At 34.6% G+C, this 15,931-nt stretch overlaps 1 protein-coding gene across 1 annotated transcript in view; it reads right to left on the reverse strand.

The window, feature by feature from the left end:
* WDR17 (WD repeat domain 17) overlaps nucleotides 1–15,931 on the reverse strand; it is a gene marked incomplete at its 5' end in the record, with an annotated part of 133,002 nt that overhangs the window by 81,677 nt on the left and 35,394 nt on the right. Inside the window, 3 exons of the mRNA XM_081332409.1 lie at nucleotides 3,261–3,352; nucleotides 8,514–8,682; nucleotides 9,858–10,045. Coding sequence (XP_081188535.1) covers nucleotides 3,261–3,352; nucleotides 8,514–8,682; nucleotides 9,858–10,045 — 449 coding nt within the window. The remainder of the gene's footprint in view (nucleotides 1–3,260; nucleotides 3,353–8,513; nucleotides 8,683–9,857; nucleotides 10,046–15,931) is intronic.

Raw genomic sequence — 15,931 nt, forward strand, 5'->3', positions numbered from 1 at the left:
ATACATCAAATGATAATATGCTTCCCTACAAAGTCAATTCTTGCTCAATGACAGACCAAGGAGTTAACTCAGAAAGGCAAGAGGAAAATCTAGAAGAGGTCTGTGCAGCTCTTCAACATCTTCATCAACGATTTGGATGAGGGGATAGATGAGGAACTCATCAAATTTGCAGACAACACCAAGCTGGCAGGAATAGCCAATATTCCAGAAGACAGGCTTAAGATACAGGAGGATCTGGACAGACTCGAACACTGGGCACTATCTAACAAAATGAAATTCAATTGTGAAAAAAGTAAGGTTCTACATTTAGGCAGGAAAAATCAAATGCACAGGTATAGTATAGGTGGTACCTTGCTCAATAGTAGTAACTGTAAGAGAGATCTCAGAGTCCTATTGGACAATCACCAATCTACATTCTCTGACCGTTGGCACCCTGAGGAGGCCCTCTCTGTGGGAACGCACAGGGCGGAGGGAAGTTGATGCCGCTTGGGGTGTGTGTGAAAGCCCTAACAAGCAGGCATATGCATAGAATGAAGGCTACTGCTAAGCTTGTAAGCCGCCCTGAGTCTTCGGAGATGGGCGGGATATAAATGTAATTTTAAAAAATATCCATGAGATTTATCTCTGTTTTGCCTGAAAAATGAAATAGTCAGTGAAATCCCTGGGGAATTTGGGGCAGACTGAAAACGTGGTTGAAAAAGCTAAGGTAACTGAAGTATCCCATGGTGTGCTGACTTTTTTTGAAAGTTCTATAATGGCTGGTCTGGAGAGAAGGGATGACAGGAAGAGATCATTATTTATAATTTAGTATATTAATCTCTAGCATTACTCTACAATTAATATTTTTTTCTCTCCCTTTCTGTGTACTTCTACCAACTTCCTGTAAATTGGACCATTATATTCATCACTTTCTTTTTCACACACACACATCCAAAAACCCTAATGTGGTTAAAGAATTAAAGGTTTTTGATAGACTTAGACTATCTTTTTAAATTCTTCCTCCTCCATAGTGATACTTCTTGGAGTATTGTCTCTCTATAAATATTCCTTGTGTGACATTTAAGAATACCCTACTGTGGAAAATAACTGGAAGTAGCGAGGAAATTTAAAAATAAAAATATATATGCTTTTAATATTATCATGTAATCATATTTCATATTTTATAATTATAATTTTATAATCAATTGCCTGAGTAGATGCTTTGAGTATATGCGGAAAAATACAAGCCTCAAGTGGAGGGAGGGGGAGAACAGGAGTTACAATAGGGGCCAAGTGTGAGTCACCATCTAGGAATTGTTTTTAAGTACCTTCTGGTGCCTGGTACCGCTACTTGATCTGACAGGTGTAGAAGATGGGAGACATCTCTCCTCTAAAATTGATAAGCATGTACATATATGGTCTGAGTAAACAGGATAGTAGGGGAAGGATCTTATTAGTATAATGTAAGCAAACAGGGGCAGAGATAATGTATTCTGTTTAGGCGCTTCTGATAGATTGTAACTTCCAAAGCCTAAGCCAATGTGGCCATGGGGGAGGGAATGGGGCGTCGTGATAGGATGTATAATAATATGTGATTTTGGAATTTGGGGTGTGGTTCAGTGCTTGGCAACATTGCATTGTTTGCCTTCCTGTATCCACCACGCTTTGCAAACTGTTACTTTTTAGACTTTGTTGTGAAGTCTAATAAATTTCTTTTCTATTTGTAACTCAAACAGAGTGGATTTCAATTTGTGTCTGTTTTTGTGTCTAACACTACCTTCCTTAAGATAGTGGCATATGGACAGTTTTGCTTCTGATTTCTTTACTTTCTCTTTCAGAATGGAAATTAAATACCACCATGATTTTTGGGGGAGAGTGTGGAGCAGGTGCTCAGCTAAGCTCCTCTTTGCTTACTCAGTGAGCTCACTGACAATGAGATAGTCCTTGACTTACAACTATTTGTTTAACAATCATTTGAAGTTACAATGGCACTGAAAAAAGTGACTTACGTACAACCAATCTCACACTTACAACCGTTGCAGTGTCCCCAGTCACATGATCAAAATTCAGGCACAAAATTCATGGTTACAGCATCCTGGAATCATGTGATCACCATTTGCAACCTTCTCAGAGGGCTTCTTATAAGCAAAGTCAATAGGGGCAGCCAGATTTATTATGACGACCATAATAAAAGTTCTGATCCAAATTGCAGTTGTAAGTCAAAGACTACCTGTATATGCATCCTGAAGCTTACTGAACTAATCCACAGCAAACAATGTTCCTATCACATGCAATGAACAATCACTAATATTTAGGAAATAGCCCAAATAGCAATTAATCAATTGCTTTTTCATCTTCATTACACTATTTTATTTGCCCTCTTTCTTGTCAGTTGAACTCCTTTGCCAAACTGCACTCCCTGGTTATTTGTTCAGTGGCCTGAAAGAGTCAGGAAACCTTTGCTTTCAGGTTTCTTTGAACTACAAGCTATTCAAAGAGTCCCTTCTTTGAACTACAAGCTGCTTCTCAGTATACTGTAGCAATTTGTTAATCAGACCAGACAGCAGTTTTACACAGAAAAAATTACCATTAATACCATGTAGAATCTTTTTAATTTCACTTGTAACAATTATGTTAATAACCAACCCTTATATTATCCTGCCAGGGAGCTCTTAGAAAAACCGCAAATCAAAACTCATTCCGTTCACACTCAGCAATCTAAAAATAAAATAGAACACTAAATAGAGCTAAGTGAGAATTAATATCCTGTGTAGCTATTATGAAATCTTTTAACTAGCCCTAAAGATATGCCAAAATAAAATAGATCTTTAACTCTCTACAACATTTTTTTTCTGAATTCCAATAAATAATTAGATTAGGCCAATACTTTAAAGCTCCTTAAAAGAAATCATAAAAGTACCATTATAAGTAATGGGTAATGGCTACAGAGAACTCATAAGGACACCACAGGATATTTTAATATTCAAGCAAAACCCAGTGATACTCAACATCTTTCAGATACCACACTGTGCAGAGAAGGCTGCACTGAGATGGCTACACTGAGTTATTCTTGTACCCTCTACAAGCTATTTTAGTTCCATTTCTTTAACAGGAAATTTTTGTTTCCTTTCATAAAAAACACAGTAAAATATTTAGGCTTTTTGGAGAAATACAGACACATTCATTCATTCACTTAGTTAATAGGTTATTAGTACACTGTGTATAAATTGATGTAACATTTTTTGAATAAACCGTAAAAACAAGCAAAATAAAGAACTTACCTCACTGAAGCGAGTTATCATTTTTCCTCGTGACACATCCCAGATGAAACCACCATTTCTTGAAGTTGCACCAGCTATACAATTCAAGTCCCCTTTATAGAATAAAGAAATAAAAATACAGAAGATTCATTGTACACACATTTATCCTTCCTTTCCTATTTCAGTATTTTAGTCAATAACACTGTGAAAAGTAGACTTTTCTTGAATTGAAAGGGCACTTCTAAATCTACAAACTCATTCATAATCTTCTACCTGACAAAAGCTTCTCTAATTGTTTGTTAGCAAGTTGTGCTCAGTTACAGAAGTGATTGATACACCATTAGAAGTTCTAAAGGACCAGTAGTGGGATTCAACTGGTTCGCACCAGTTTGGCAGAACGGGTAGCTAATTTTTTGTTGCCCAGGCCCAGAATGGACTTCCGGAAGCGGCATCCACACAGAGAACTGGTTGTTCACATATTTGAATCCCACCACTATAAAGGAAAGCTCCTTCTGCAAAAAATTTTCCATGTGGTCACTGACTTGATGGCACATCAGTCTTCAATTTCTCCTTATATTGATACAAGATTTAGAAGTTGTACTATGTTCAGTTTCAAATGCACATTTCACATTATTAAAAAATAATGTCAAAAAATCCATCTATTAAGAAATAAATGGGAAGAATACAGTATTGTTTTGTCTTTCAATGTTTGCTTAGAACAATAACTTGTATTCTTAATCAAGATACATATCTATTAACATTTTATGAAACTGGTAGTCTTTTGCAATCAAGTTGAATAATTTACCACATTTCGATAATATTTTACGATTACCCATGTAATCCATAACAGCTATTATTAATGTCCACAATACATTCCAAATAATGGTAAATTCTATACTAAACTGAGTTCTACATTTTCTATCAATTAAATTCGTTAACATAATTATTGTGATGTCTCCTTTTTGCAGCACGCTCTGTCAAAAGCATTGCTATGTACAGGTCATTATAATTTTATTCACTTATTAGGAAGCAATGACTGAAGAATTGAACTGGCTGTATTTATTAATATCCTGAACTCAATTGTGAACTTTAACAAAAGGGAACATATTGGAATAATAGGGCTTCCGGTTTGCCAACACTGCGGTTCTGGAAGTTTGGAGGACGTCTCTCGTCTTCCACGTCCAGGTTCGCATTGCTGGGGGGTCCTAAAAGGGCCGAAGAGTCACCTTGGAGGGGCGACCAGCAAGAACGTGGGGGAGCTGCAACTCTCCCATTAGTGTCTGCATTCCCTTTGAACCAGCAATACAGCCGGTCACTAGGCTGCAGACAGCCAAAGCCACACTTACCACCAGGCAACATTAAAGCAGCGTGGAAGAGACTGGGTAAGATCAACCTCTCTTATACTCTCTTATACTCTTATACTCCAATCTTCTTCTTTCGACCTAAATAAGCTGCTAAGTACTTTCCCCCCTGCAGAGGGAAGGGGGATTTCAACCCTCCCTTCAGAATCAGCGTCAATTGAACCTCCAGGACTAAAAGCTTTTGACCATTTACTCCTTACTTCCTATCCTTATTTGAAAATTTGGCTCTGTTCTTCTAAAACAGAAGAAACAATTGAAAAGAGATTAACAGGCAGTTTCCCTAAAAGAAACAATTTATTGGGACAGAACATAACAGAAGAAATTGAACAATCAAATACTCTGACAGAAGATTTAACTACTCAACAAGCACAGAGAAGAGAAAAATTGGAGGAAAACCTGACAAAATGGATGGAGCAAAAAATTTGTTACATAAAGCAGAAGGAATTTGAAGATCAAAATGAGAAACAGAAGGAAGAAAAAATAGAAAGTCCAGGACAATTACGCCAAGAGTAGAAAATAATGAGAAGATTTGGTATCTTTATCAGACCTGTCAACTCTTCAAAAATAGAGATTGGAGGGTCACTTCAATATGATACTACAACACAAGAACTCTCTGATGACCCTGAAGCAGAAACAGAAAATTGATATGGCAAAGGAAAAAAGCCAGAATAAGATTGAAGAAGAATGGACATATTTAAGAGGCCTGAAATGGAAAATATCTAAATAGACAGGATTTTATTTGGATTATGAGAGACTGTTTTGATGTGCAGATAAAAATATTGGCTAATTAAAAAAACTTTGATGTGGGAATATCAACAGTTAAATTGAAATATTGAACTGTTTAAATAAAATTGATTAAGATGTACTTATGTTAGGAGTGATATAATGTAACTAATATACTTGGATGTAGTGATAAAAATAAAATTATAAGTCTAAGCACGAGAGAGCAGATATAAATGAGAAGAGAAAAGATGTATTAAATGTTGAAAGGGGAGAAATTTTGGATATTGAATTTACAGTATATGGAAATTATAATAAAAACAAGAATACTATATTGTATTATTAACCTGTTGTTATGAAATTGAGATAGATAGGATGTGTATCTAGATTATTAGGAATTGGAGAGAATTGTGATAAAGGGGAGTGGGGTCACCTAGAAATATGAAAATGAGAAACTTCAAACGTTTAACTTTAATATTAATGCAAATTAAAGCTGGGAAAATTTATAAGGTGATTGATGTCTTAAAGATGAAATTTTAAAATAAATAAAATATATGAAAGTATTGACAAATGCAAGGAAACCATTAAATAATTGATAGATAAAATAAGAAGTATGTTAATTTAGATAAGAGACAATATGTATTAAAGGAAAAAAGAGAGGAAATATTGGCTACAATATTTCCCTCCAGAAAGAACAGCGACTAAATACCCAGAGGCGTTTTAAGCGTTGAAAAAGTAACTCAATCCCAATTGGAACTTTATTTCTCAAAGCATGTGGACTGAAAGATTTTTTTATTTCTTATTTTTCATTGTCTACTTCTGTTGGAAATCTGGATTCTTTCTTATAGAAAAAAGAAAAAGAAAAACTAAAAAGATTAAGACAACTTTGGAACTCAAAGAGAAACTTTAAAAGGGGCCTGGCTGACTGCCCAGGGAAATAGATAAGATACATAACCTTGAGAACTTTGAAATAACAGCTGCGAAAGGCTTTGTGTTCCCTACCTAGAAAAAAAATATCTTTCTTTTGGATTTTCTAAGTGTAAAGCCTTTAGCTTAAAATACCAATATGGAAGAAGACCAGGAACAAAATTTATTTATGGATGAAGATCAACAAATTCTCGCTATGTTGAAAACACTAATCCAAATTCTTACCACAACCAATGAAATACTAAGAGGCTATGGGAAGGAACAAGAAGACAGCCCAGATATGAAAGCCCAAACTTTGACCACAACTAAAGAATCATCTATACAAAATACAATAGAAAAAATGAAACATTCAAATTCTATGACAGAAGAATCTACTATTCAACAAATATTGATATTTGAAAATCCAAAAAAGACATTGACAACTTGGAAAAAGGAAAAGGTTTCTCATACAACTCAGAAAGAACTAGAGGATCTAGAAAAAGAACAGCTGGATGAGAAGACAAACAATTCAGAATAACCACGTCGATATGGAAGAATAAAGAGACGACCCACTAGACCTACAAATCCTCTCAAAAAAATGGCGACCAGATGGTTTTGCCAATATCAATTAATATACATGATATTACAAGGAGATTGGTTCGATGACCCAAAAACAAGGACATGGAAGATGATTTGGCAAAGGAAAAAAGCCAGAATAAGACTCAAGAAGAATGGAGTTTCGACCATTTTATTGAAATCTGAAATACAATGCACTTAAATAGATAAGATGTGTATGTTGAACACAAGACATTGTTATGAACTGAGATAAAGAAAAAAATTTGGTCATTAAAATTTAACAGTATAAATACTAATAGCTAATTTGAATATTGATTTGTGCATAAAGGTCATGTAAAGGTGAGTAATGTAGATAAGCTAAAACGTATTGTTGAAAGTAATAATTAGGTCTATATGGAATGTTAAAAACAAAAATTATCAGTTTAAGCCAGAGACAGCAGATACAAAGAGGAAGAGAGGAAGTATTAAATATTGAAATAAAAAGAAATTTTGATTACTACTTAAAAAAACCTGAAAATTAGCAAAAAGGAAGGATATCATATTGTATCCTTAATTTGTTGACATAGAGGGTAAGAAGTTAAGTAAACGGGGTGTGTATTTTGAACATTAGATTTTGTGAGGAATGGCGATAGATGAATTGGGAGTATACTAAAAATCTTGGGAATGATAAATATCAAATGTTAAATCTAAATGTTAGTGGAAATTAAAATAGAAAAATCTATTAGGTCATTGTCTAAAAGATTGTATGTTAAAACTATTAGAATATGTGTAAACTAAAAACTATGGATATATGTAAGAAAGTTATTTGCTATGTGATTGATAGGATAAAACTTGTTTTTAAATTTACAAATAGACAATATATATGAAGGGAAAAACAAGAAATGTTTATGGTAGCAATTTGAAATCTGTACTAATGATATCTGTATGTAACTGAATTACTACTAACCAGCCACCACGTTGCTTTTCAAATATGTGAATATAATATTAGAAAATCAATAAAATTTGTAAAAAAAACCCCATATGTATAGACCCACACCCCTACATGTACATAACAATAAAATATATAATGGAAGGAGAAAGCCTGAGAGTTCACGAGGTTAATGCTGTATATGGAATTAAAGTATGGCTGAATCTGGATGTTCTGCTACGGATACCACGAAGCCTCCTCCCAGAAGGTAACAAGGAAAAGAAGGTTGTGAAGAGGATGATTAGTGTCCCAGATAATCTTACAGACCCTGTTCAAACAACACTTCTGTGCTATGTCCTGGATGGGAGGGAGGGAACTGCCAATGATATTTTCGGCCATCCTCACCACTCTCTGCACCGCCTTCCTATCTGAAGCAGTGATGCTTCCAAACCAGACTGTGATGCTGTATGACAGGATGCTCTCAATCCTCCCCCTGTAGAAAGTGGTCAGGACAGGGGAAGGAAGATGAGCTTTTCTGATGCGATGCAGAAAGTGCAGGCGCTGCTGTTGCTAAATATCAACTTTTTCACAAAATCCACTAAGAATGTCTCAAGGGAATCTCTTGAAGGTCTAATGTTGGGGAATGTTGGTAAGATTGCAAAGTTAGCAATTTATGCTCTGCACATAGTTTTTCTGCAAAATATTAACACAGCTATCTCATTTGTTTGAAAAAAAATCTCCGACAACCAATTAGAATTTTCTTTTCAATTGTGTACCAAACTTTTTAAGGTCCAATATTCTCACCTGGAGCCCATGAAAGTGAATATATGACTCCCTCATTACCAGGAGAGGTACAGATAGCTGTTAAAGTAGTTATATCCCATATTTTTATTGTTCCATCAAATGATGCTGTAGCTAAAAGGTCAGGGTTATCAGGTTTGAATTTACAATCAAAGATGGTTTCAACATGACCCTAGAACAGAAATAAACTCATTAGAACACTTCTTGTATACTTTATATCATAATATTTGTTTTCCTTTCTCCTAGTTTTATCTTTTAAAATAAATGCACCTTAAAGCAAAAAAAAAATATCTATTTATTGATTCTCATAATTCTAGGCTGCCCTTCATCCAGAATCAGATCCAAATAATATGATGTTGTGGTCATTCTTTTCGAATGAGGAATGTGTCATTTGGGATTGTACAAAGCTTTCTGTGAAATGCAAATATACACATACCTAGAGTTTTGTTAATGTCCATAAATATTGACGATTATTGTCACTGAGATACCTTGATTGACAGTATTTTATGTTTTTTGACAGAATGCAATGCAATCTTATTCTTATGGACCATTCTGGGGAAGAAGACTTGTGTTACTTCTGAATATCCATTGAATATGGAAATATTTCAGAAATGTCTATAATTACATAAATAACTAATTTAAATTTAAATTTAAAATAAAATTGACACACTGTTATTTTGAGACTACTGCAGATTCAATCATTATTGCATTAATTTAGGGGGATGTCCAGATAGAAATTTGGTCTATTGAAATCCACTAAATGGGGCTTTGTGTAAGTTTCACAGTATCATCTATTCATCACAGACACCATATAGGATCTTTCAATACTCTTGTAGATTATCATTCTATAAATTATGTTAACTTATTGCTAACAAAAGCTGCTAATTACTGTTTAATATCATGCTGGACACTATTCTTTCACTAAGTTATTTATTATATTTATCAAAATGGGGAAATATTTGAAAATATATTTCTTTCATTGTTTTTCTTTATGTGCTATATTTGCTGGACTGCAATTTTTTTACAGTGCTTCACATATACAAAAATATTTTCTATTAGATAATCCATATCTTCAAGAATGGCTACTATGGAAACATGTAGTGGTTATAGCAGAGAACTACCAAGAATTGTCTATTAATGATTCCCATAGCCATGATTGTAGAAGATGCAAACACAGTAATGGAACTTTGGTGATAGAAACAACAGAATGAGGACTGGCATCTGTATACAAGCATGAGTTACATTGCACATAGTGTTCTGATAATACTCTCTAGAATAAGATTATATCACTATAAAATACAGCTGAACTGATCTGAATCTGTTGTTTAGGTAAAAGATCAAACATACCAAATCTCTAAGAAATTCCCATTTCTTAGCTCCCAAGTTATAAAGACCTACTCCACCATCCATAAAACAGCAGACAGCATGTCCAGGGGGAAGTGAAAATGCTTGGTTCTGAGTTAGACTTGGAGGTGGAACAGCCTCACTTGTAGATGATGTATGATGGTTTTTTGCAGGAGACTGTGAAAAAAATGCTGAATGAAAAGGTAAAATATTATTAGCATAATTTCCATCCTTCTCCTTTAAATCTGTTGCTAACTATAGATAAAAAGTCATCTTGCATAATATTTTACAATATTTGCACTAAAATTATTATAGTTGGAGAGAACTGTTAAATGTGAGAGAGAAAAAAATAAATCCCAGAAAATATATTTGATTGCTTTAATGAATTTGAGAAAATAGCCATTTAAGAACAACTATCAAAGAGATCAAAATTTGTGTAGGTATTGACACCCAAAGCTATACCTACTTGGCATTTAAATACTTATTAATTATAATCATTAATTAATTATAATTTAAAACTCTTTTTCCCTCCAAGTCTTTTTCCTACAGTTACAGGATCTTTTTTTCCATTTCAACCCCACACTGATCCACTGGTTCTGACAGAAATTGACCAACCAGCTTGTTATCTAAGTCTGACTTCACAGGCTAAGAATGATTGGTCCAAAGTTATTGGCTCATTTTCATCCTAAGGAGAACTAAAATTTACATGATTATGTAATAGAACTGGAATATGAATCATTCAGTAAGAAAATATGGTCTTAGCTCAGTGCAGAAACCAGAAATCCCCTGTACTTGCTTAAGTTAGTTACTGGACTCTGAAATAATAAAAAATAATTTGTTCTTCCAGCTGACAAAATAGAAGTTTAGAGAAGTCTTTGAAGAAATGGGTAATATTTACTAAATTACATAAGATATCTCACATCCCGTTAACACTTGATCTATCAAAACACAGAGCATTGATTAAGAGAAGGTGATTATTTTCTGTGCTTCCAGAATATTTTTATATTAGTAAAAGTAACTCTGTAACAAAAGTTACAATAATTTCAAAGGAATAATAATCAAGATATTAAATTACAAGGGCAATTTGGAAATAAACCTTCATTTGGTTATCAATGACAGACACTTGCAGTTACAGAACTTTTATTATACACATTAGAAAACTACAACATGATATTACTTTTCAACATAATCACCATTCAAATTGAGGCACTTGTCATAAAATCTTACAAACTTTGAAATTCCTTAGTAGTAGTCGTTCAGCACCAGGGGTGATCAAAAACATTACCAACGGAACTGCTTCAAAAGTTCTTCGGTGTGTCTAGCAGTGTGCAGGCGAGCATTATTGTAAACCAATACCACACCGGAAGTCAGCATGCTCCAATACTTGTTATGGACAGCTCATCTGAGTTTTCGTAATGTTTCACAGTAGACATCTGAATTGATGGTTGAACCACACTCCATGAACTTCACTAGCAGTACTCCTTTGGCATCTTCACATTTGGCAGGATTTTCTATGGCACCACTTCTGGTGTGGTGTTGGTTCACAATAATGCTTGCCCACACACCGCTAGACGCACCCAAGAACTTTTGAAGCAGTTCTGTTGGGATGTACAACAAATACGTTGATATTTTCAGAAAGGAAATTTGAAGTACTGAGTAAGCAACACTGACAAGAGAGAAAGTCCTACACATTATTAAAAACTGAAACCACTTAATTAATAGAGGACATAACTATGAGATAACTAATACTATTCTGATCAGGAAATCCAAAGATTTTTTTAATCACATTACGTTACTAATAAATCACTCTATATCTTTTGCTAGAAACATGCCAAGCAAGAGGCTACTGAAAGGTTCTTGTTGGCACAGGGATGATTAGCAACAATGCAAGATCTCAATGATCTTTCCATTATTCTCATGTTTTTGTTATGTCAGATATGTATCAAAACAAATATTATTAAAGAATGTTGATGAAGAAGTAGTTGACAAAGCAACACCAAAACTGTAGATCAATATGAGAAATGATGCAATATCTGGCCACTGGGAATAATTAGGAGAGGGAAACTCATTAGTATGTTTCAGGTTTACTTCACAATATATTGAAGTAGCAGTACAATACAGCAAAGAATGTGCCTGGGGATTTTATCATTTTGGATGGCAGGGAGTACAATTTCTGGAAGTATATTTAGGAATATCTTATAGGTAATTTTTGTTGATATTGTGAAGTGCTCTCCTAGCTAATTTAGTTTAAGAGAACAACTGATTTAACTGCTGCTCATGAAAAGATACAAATGATTAAGCTAGAAATGGCACTCATGGTGGTGACCTCTGTCAACCTTTCCTAGCCAACCATGTCAGGAAACAAGATTCACAAATTTGGCTGGAACTATATCTATTCAGATGGACTATAATAAGAGAATCTTGGAAGTTTGACTACATGTTCCTTTCCCTTCTTAAACACTTTGAATTATCCTTCTTTCTAATCTTTTCTATTTCCCAGGGTTAAAGCATGCTTTGTGAAACTAACCATTTCTGCATAGACTCTCAAAAATTATCTCTGTGTTATCTATTTTTTTCTTCTATTCAACTGTGTCCAATCTATACCCTTAGTTTTATTTAAAACCAGCAGGATGAAGTTTGGAAAGAATAATGATAAGAGAAATAGGATGCTATAAAATGATTATCTGTTTAATTTCCTAACTATCCAAAACAGTCCTTAAACCAATCAACGATAAAATAAATCATGATGCCCTTATGCTACGATGTAATGCATGTAAGCCCATGCAGAAAGGCCTAGCAGGAAGTCAGGAACATGGCAGATCCTTTGGATCTCCAGACACTAAATAAAACATTAGATCTGCATTTGCAAATGTATGAAGGACGAAAACATTCTTGTTTTTGAAGGGTCCTTAGTGTTCTCCGAGCTTGGTTTTTTTTTGCAGATATTTCATTATCCAAAGTAGGTAATATCATCAGTAATAGTAGGAAGTGGATTTTGCTCTCATTTTATATTTTAATGACTTTTTGTATTACTCTTGGTGGGTGTGGTCTTGGTAGTAATTTGGTTCAGCTGTTAGCTTGTTTGGCAGCTCCTTAACTGGGGTTTTTCATGGTTCTTAATTGTTGGTCTAATATTAATCTTGGTGTTAATCTGTGCTCATCTGGGTGTTGATTGCTGGTGAGGAGAAGTTGTGGTCTTTTTGTTCCCTTTTTAGCTTGTTGATTGCCTTTTCTGAATGGTACTATATACCAAGGGTAGGCAACCTTGGCTCTTTTATGACTCGTGGACTTCAACTCCCAGAATTCCTGACCCAGCATGGCTGGCTCAGGAATTCTGGGAGTTGCAGTCCACGAGTCATAAAAGAGCCAAGGTTGCCTACCCCTGGTATATACAGTAGATGTTGTTTATATCTATGTACCTGTTGACGGCCAATTTGTCAGAGTGCCAGGCTTCCAGGAATTCTCTAGTGTTTTTGGACTTGGCTTGGTCTAGGATGGTCACAGTTTCCCAGTTGAAACTATGATTAAGTCTGTCCATGTGTTGTGAAATTAAAGAGTTTTCATCATGTCTTCAGAAGACTGCTAGTTGGTATTCATGTGTATGCTCTATTTGTCTCCTATTTGTTCTATATACTGGCTGGAAATCCTTACACAAGTTGTAGATGAATTTTCTGGGGCTTTTGGTTTACTTAGGATGTTTTTGAGGGCTAAAGTTGGTTTGTGTGCTACACTGATGCCATGTGATTGTAATAGTTTGTTGGTGCTTTCTGAGATTTTTTTAAATGTTTTATTGATTTTTAAAAATTACAACCTTTAGTGGTTAGTAAACAACATGTTGTCTGGGTCCACATATTTAATGTTAACTTCTTCAATATAAATCTGTTCAGTACTGCACAATCCAGTATTTTTCCCAATCCTTTCTTCCCCATATTTCTTCCATTTCCCCCTCATTACACAGTTGGTAGAGGACAGGAAGGCCTGGAGGAACATTGTCCATAGGGTCGTGATGGGTCGGACACGACTTCGCAACTAACAACAACAACACAGTTACAATTCTTGCTACTATTGATATATACAAGTTTAGCTATAAACATCCACATCATATTTTACTAATATTGTGCAAATAATAATATCACTTCATAAACCAATACCCTGTTTTTCATGCTCTTAAGGTTTGATTTTCCATCAATATTTGAAATATTAGTTATGATTTTCTCAATATTAATTACATTTATATAAACATTTTATACCAGTCACCCTCTTATTTTCATACTTCCCATATCAAGAAAAAGAAAAAAAGAATGCTATTTTAATTCTAAATCATATTTTTTATTATAAAAGTCTAATTATATCTAAGGGTCATCCGTTCTCTTAATCATACTCAAACAAATATTTAAACATGTAATGCCCCCTCTAATAGGTCAAATCTTCTGTTTTTTAAATCTAACTCTCACTTTCTTTCTTTGCTAAGTAGCTTTCCGAGCCAAGGCAATTAAATAACCCAGGAATTTCTTTCCATTTTTGTAAAAGTTGCTTGGCATGAGGAAGACAACTTAGGTAGGGTGTTTTTTAGGGGAAATTCTGCCCATTTAAGGAACTCCCACTTTCTTTCTCCCTCAATTTCTCTTTTCATTTTTTTGTCTCCCAAGTTGTGACATTTCCCCTGACAGCTCTATATTCCATTTTTTAAAATCTTCTTCCTTATCATCAGGTATATTTTGCAGATCTAAGGGATAAAGCGTCTTCTCCATTTTCATTTTTATGGCTAAGTCTTGCAGTATTTTATATGTATATGGTAGTTTATATTTCCCTTCTTTTATTTCTTCTGTCTCCAGGTCCGTTTCCTCTGCTTCATCTTCTGATTTCTGGTTTATTTGTTCAAACTTTGTCTGGGAATTTTCTAGTTGTAAATTTAATTTGGAGATTTGCTCATTTATATTAACTAAATTATTTTAGTCTCATTATGGTTTATTTTTGTGTCCTCTTTGTGTGCAATAATTGTTTGTTGAATTAGTTGTAGCATAGAGTATATTTCCTTCTGAAAGGTGTTTATTTTTTCTTGATACATCATTCCTGGAGATCCTCTAGTACAGGGGTCTTCAAACTTGGCCCTTTTATGACTTGTGGACTTCAACTCCCAGAATTCCTCAGCCAAGCAAACTGGCTGAAGAATTCTGTGATTTGAAGACCCATGCTCTAGTATCACCAATCTTAAGAAGAGCAGAACAAAGTTTTATCTAGTTTTCTGGTCTTTATCTGTAGCCTTTATAATCCAATAGGTTCCAGAATATGGGTCCAGCCCTAAAAGCAATATTTTGTAGTGATCATTTGTCTCAGGTATCCAAGAATTGTTGGTCAGGCAAGGTTGTAATCCACAATGTTCAAAGTATTCAAAATGTTCAACCATCCTGAAAACAGCACAAAAGCCTCTCCTAGCCAGACATAGTCAAAAGTCAAAATTATCTTTCTCTCCCAATAGTTTTTGAGATTAAAAGTCCAAGCTCAATAGATGTTTATAGTCCAAGAAGGTCAGGGTAATAAGTATGCCAAAATATTTTCCTTTATTGCCAGCTGTTCTCCCTTAAGCTAGGAATCACCAAGCAGGCTAGAAGCTAGTTGTAGTGCTATACTCCAATCCACCACTAGATGGCATTCAAAATCCATTTTCCATTCTTAAGACAAAGGATCGATTTCTTATATTTCACCTCAATGTTTTTTTTCCAAAGAGAAAATCTTAACAATTTTCTCAGGTCTCAAATTTATCAAAATTGTAGCTTTATGTTACTTCCACTTCAGTATTATGTACTTCTGTCCCCCATAAAAGAAAAGAAAATGGCGCTTCTGTTCATGTTCGGAGGTTTTAGCTTCTTGGGAACCTTTCCCAGGAAATTTACAGTTTAATTTACAGTTGTAAATTAGTAAAGAAAGGATTAATATTCTCACCCACTTCCAAACATGTTGTTTACGATGCTAATTAGTGCTTTTCTTCAGTTGTTAGCAACTAATGGCTGGCCACAGGAATGTAGCCAGTCTTTCCCCTGCTAGTTTGGAGGGCTTTCCTTGGATCAAAAGAAAGA

This window comes from Vipera berus (assembly GCF_964194415.1).
Source record: "Vipera berus genome assembly, chromosome: 7".
NCBI classification, from domain to species: Eukaryota; Metazoa; Chordata; class Lepidosauria; order Squamata; family Viperidae; genus Vipera; species Vipera berus.